Source organism: Eurypyga helias, unplaced genomic scaffold (genome assembly GCF_000690775.1).
Source record: "Eurypyga helias isolate BGI_N326 unplaced genomic scaffold, ASM69077v1 scaffold20158, whole genome shotgun sequence".
Lineage (NCBI taxonomy): Eukaryota > Metazoa > Chordata > Aves > Eurypygiformes > Eurypygidae > Eurypyga > Eurypyga helias.
In genome coordinates this window covers 14063-14376 of record NW_010269132.1, presented here as the reverse complement: position 1 = coordinate 14376, position 314 = coordinate 14063, and the positions used below count along the sequence as shown (strand labels likewise).

At 68.2% G+C, this 314-nt stretch overlaps 1 protein-coding gene across 1 annotated transcript in view; it reads left to right on the top strand.

Moving 5' to 3' along the window:
* Positions 1-92: 92 nt before the first annotated feature.
* MAGI3 (membrane associated guanylate kinase, WW and PDZ domain containing 3) overlaps positions 93-314 on the top strand; it is a gene marked incomplete at its 5' end in the record, with an annotated part of 12112 nt that continues 11890 nt past the window's right edge. The window contains one exon of the mRNA XM_010158000.1: positions 93-216. Coding sequence (XP_010156302.1) covers positions 93-216 — 124 coding nt within the window. The remainder of the gene's footprint in view (positions 217-314) is intronic.

Below are 314 nucleotides of genomic sequence, written 5' to 3'. Positions count from 1 at the left end.
GGAATTAGCAGTGCCAAGTGTGTGCTCTGCGGCTGGGGTGCTCGCAGCCAACCGCCCGATGTGGGGCACACCTCAGGCGCTCTCGTTCGCAGGCAGCTTGGTGGGGGGCTGGAGGCCGTGCCCGTGGTGCTGGGCCGCGGTCCGGAGCCTGGCAGGCGCCTGCCGAGGAGCCAGGCTCTTCTCCAGCTGGGGCTGTACGCTCCGCTTCACCCGGGGGTCAGTACCCGCCGCAGCTGCCTGCCTGTACTCACCCTGAGCAGCAGCCGCTTCAAACCCCTTCTGAGCCCAGGCCAGTAGAAATCTGGGGCCTAGTG